This window comes from Tupaia chinensis, unplaced genomic scaffold (genome assembly GCF_000334495.1).
Source record: "Tupaia chinensis unplaced genomic scaffold, TupChi_1.0 Scaffold000099_1, whole genome shotgun sequence".
NCBI classification, from domain to species: Eukaryota; Metazoa; Chordata; class Mammalia; order Scandentia; family Tupaiidae; genus Tupaia; species Tupaia belangeri.
The window spans coordinates 5,836,974-5,841,424 of NW_006159563.1; the positions used below are offsets into that span (position 1 = coordinate 5,836,974).

General features: G+C 44.5%; 1 protein-coding gene across 1 annotated transcript in view; it reads left to right on the top strand.

Moving 5' to 3' along the window:
• Positions 1 to 7: 7 nt before the first annotated feature.
• The window catches only part of ARSB (arylsulfatase B), a gene marked incomplete at its 5' end in the record, with an annotated part of 208,355 nt that continues 203,911 nt past the window's right edge, over positions 8 to 4,451 (top strand). The window contains 1 exon segment of the mRNA XM_027769959.1: positions 8 to 95. Coding sequence (XP_027625760.1) covers positions 8 to 95 — 88 coding nt within the window.

The window sequence follows — 4,451 nt, forward strand, 5'->3', positions numbered from 1 at the left end:
ACGCGCGGGCGGCCGGCGGGGTGCTCCTGGACAACTACTACACGCAGCCACTGTGCACGCCGTCGCGGAGCCAGCTGCTCACCGGTCGCTACCAGGTACGCGCCCCCGGGCCGAGCCCAGCGCCGCGGGGCCCTCGCTCCTCCCAGCCTGCCGCGCTCCGCGCATGCCCGGCCCAGCGCCTCGAGTCCGAGGCGCCCCCCATCGGGGTTTCCATCTTTCGCTTTCTGAAGGTCCGGGCGAAGGGGTTTCTGGGAACGTTGGTGCCGGGTCCGGAGGCGGCAGGAGGAGGGACAGATGGGGCCCTGCAGACTGTCCCGCCGTGGAGAGCGAACCCAAAGGGACAAAGTGAAAGAGTGCTCGCGGGGGCACTGCTCTGGTCCCTGTGAGCCCAGCAGGCTAGGTTAGGAGTGTCCGACACAGGAGTCAAGAATTTTTGCAGGGTCTCAACATCCCTGGAAGGGAACCTATGGGGGTTGATGTTCTCGGGCTACTGACGTTCCTTTCAGAGTGAACGCTGCATCGATCTTCCCGATCATCTTCATTATCTTCACAAATATCTGTAGTTATAATACAAGAGAAAATGCACGTGTTGAGAGTGTGCAGATAGGTTAGATAACTAAGGACAGTAAGAATATTTGCATCGTGCATTACTGTTTTCAAAATTAATTCTTGAAACAGCCCAAGAGGGAGTCGTTGTCTTTAGCCCCCTTACATATGAAGAGGAAATAAGCCCTAGGAGTTAGGTAACATTTAAAAAATGTCACACAGCTGTTCCTGCACCCACTGGTCATCTCAGGCCTATAAAACTGGACTCTTCCTTTCCACCTCCCACTCTGAGTAAGACTGACATTTTTACAAGTTCCTGATGTTGTTATGACTGTATTAAATACAATAAATGGCTACCGTTGGATACGATATTCACACCTCCATACATGTATCCAACATTCATGCCTCCATACAGGGATCCAATAAACATTTTGAGCTCACTGTACTAGTAGCAGGGGTGTACCTGAAACTTGCCCTCCTAAGTATGTGTTCACTGAACCTCTCAGATCAACACTAGCCTCCCATTGTCTTGAGGTCCTGAGAATGCACTGCGGTTTGAAGACTTTCACGAAGAGGAGAGATGGTGTTTTACAAGGGACTGCGAAGTAGCTGCAGCCAGGGTTACAGGGGAGATAAAGAGGGTTCTTTCCACCTCAGCGGTACTCTTCACAGTTGGAACCCTGGCTCCTAGTGTAGCCAGGAGCCCCTATGCCAATGCAGACCTCACCTGGGCACTTTATAGGAGTAAAAGGATATGCAACAAAGAAAGAGGGGAAAGAACGCAAGGCCATGTCTGTCTCAAGGGCGTCTGCATTTGCCCTGAAGTAATCGGGTCTAACTCAAATGGTCTAACTTCCTCCCTTCCACAGACTTGAACAGAAAGCAGATATCACACTTCAAAACTCATTCATGTAACTGGCTGCTTTTGTCCCTTAACATCCTCTCCTTCCAATCACCAACATTCAGTCTTGGAGAAATACTTGAGTACTTAGAGTACCCCAGGGTCAAGAAATGAAAGAAGGGTTAGAAGCTGGGTACTTCACAGCGATGTAACTAAAGCAGTATAGCCTCCCCAGTCATTTTCTTGACATTTTTTCACCCACTTTATTCTGTCAGAGTTCATAAGACGAAACTAAAAATCACCTTACCTCAGCAAGCGGCCTCTTCTAACGGAGTAAATATTTCTGGGAGGGTTTAATCTTATTACCCTCTGATACTATATGCTGGTACTGTTCTGAGCACATTGCAAGTATTAATTCACTAAATTCTCACAATGATCCTATGAGGTAAAGAGGATCATATATATGTGTGTGTATGTGTATTTATCTTATGAGAGATAAAGAGAGAGGTAGGTATTAGGATGTCAGGAAAGTCACGACAAAATGCATCACGACTTTCCCAACAACATAGTATTTTTGACAGGTTCTCATCAAGCTGTGCTCCTCCTGCCCCAGCCTCCTTGTTAGCTAAGATTCCAGGTGTACATCACTGTGCCCAGCCTGTTTACCGTGGTCTGGGAACCAAACCTGGTGCTCCTGTGTGGCCTCAGCCTCACACAGTGGTGCCCTATTGCTTGAGTCATCATGACTGGGCCTAACATCCATACTTTATCTATTATTATTTTTTTTTAAGAGGTTTTTGCTATAGGGTGCATGTGCTCGCCAGACAGAGAGAGACAGAGAGATAGAAAGCGAGAAATCACCCCCCGGGGAGGATGGCCACGCCGCAATCTCTTCTCCTCCATTCTCCTCTCGGGATCTTGGGTGCACACGCACATGCACACAGCATGAGTTTTAAGCCACCAGGTCCGGGATGCGAACCGCGGTCAACTACGTGGGAGTCCAGCGACATAGCCATTATGCTAACTGCTGGTCCCCATACTTTATTTTTTGAAGTTAGTTTTTTCATGAGAGTGAGAGACAGAGAGAGGGAGAGGGAAGGAGACCTATGTCTTCAATAGGATCTCATGCCAGGATCCCTTCTCCAAGCCTACTCAGCCAGCCAGGATTGTGGGTGTGTGTATCTGGCATATACAGCTTAACCAGGGACCTGAACCCTCAATCTTCCATATGGATCCAGCTTTGCTTGAGCATTGCAGTACCTGTGTACCGCCAAACTGAGCCATCCCTATTTTATAATAAGAAGCCAAGACTGGAAGAGGTTAAGAAATCTGTCCAAAGGGCCAGCAGATGGTGGGTCAGGATTTGAACTAGGCAGTGTGGCTCCAGGGTTATGCTTTTTAACTCCTACACCATGTTGCATATGCAGAATCACTAAAAGTATCATTAGTAGATCTGCTACATACTTGCTAAATAATTCTCCTATTATCCTAGGACATGCAGGTCATTCCTGAACATCTCAATTTTTTAAATTAACCTATCATATATCTAAGTTATGAATTGCTTGTATTAAGTGTGAAATGAAAATAGACATGTGGCATGATGGTTAAAGAGGCTGGATCCCACATGGCTGACTATGCAGTTTGAGTCCTGGGCCCAGTGGCTTGAAAAACACGCCAGATATATGTGGTATGTGCCCAGAATTCCCAAGAGAAGTATGGAGAATGGATTGTGGTGTGGCCATCTCCCTGGGGATGCTTTCTCACTTTCCCTCTCTCTCTCTTTCTCTGTCTCTCTGCCAAGCGCACATGCCCTCTAGAAATTTTTATTTTTTGAAAAGAGATTTTACTTCTGAAAGAATTGTGTTTTGTGCAAAATTTTAGTCAACAGAATGAGAAATTTGTTGATTATTTTCACAACTAGATACTTGAAAGACCAATTTAAAAGTCTTATCTAAGAAAAATGTCTTATCTAAGAACTTGGAAACATACTTTAAGTTAATGTTTAGGGGACCCCCTGCCTATAGCTGTGTAGCTTTGGACCAGGAAAATATGTAGTGATAAAGAAACCTAGACTGACTGACTGAATTTGTACTCCCATGAAATTGTTACTGAACTCAACTCAGGTTCACTTGCCCAAGCGCTATTAAACCAAACCATAGGCACATGGTGTGATGAAGGGAAGTACATACAGCTTTATTGCAAAGCGCAAAGCAAGGAGAGCGGGCAGCTCATGCTGAAAAGACCTGGTCTCCACGACATGTTCCCCACATGTGTTTTTAAGGGTAAAATTAGGGGCAGAGGTCCCAGGCACATGATCAGTTCAGTGATTGGTTTGAGAGGGCATGGTCATCTCATGGGCATTCTTGATTGGTGAGGCCTCAGATAATCAAATTTTTCTTCAGGTTTCTGGAGCCATTCAGCCTGGAGTCTTTGAACTCATAACCAGCAGTTTGCAGTCTATAAAATGTCTTACATATTGAAATGAAAACCTTATCTTTGCTTTAAGTGAGAGTTTGAGAGGTCAAATGGCCCTCATTCATGGTCCATGTTGGTCATTATCATAACCAAAGTCTGAAGACTTCTTATTCTGGGTCATTACAATGTAAATGGACCTTATATTTCAAGAACCTTAGAAAATACATTAGGGGGTCCTTGCTCAGTTTCAATCCCCCCTATTCTTTTTTTTTTATTATTATCATCATAATCTTCTTTATATTACATTGGATTACATATAACTTTACATTAACTTCCATTGCTTTTTCAAAAGGGAATGCCATGCATGTCAGTCAATACAGAGACATCAATCTCCCCGCTTTATCATTCAATGTCTTTTCCATGCATTTCCCAATAATTATTATTATTATAATTTTTTAAAACAGTCAATCACTATTTCTCATTTTGCTTGTTAAAAGACTTCACCCATCATGAAATACTTCCCAGACCAGTCCAGTTGAGAATACTATACACGTCATCTTCAACAGATAATAAACCATATCTGTTTCTCACTAACATCCCCTCTATTGTTCACTTGCTATCTTTCTCTATCCTCTTCTCTTTTTTTTTT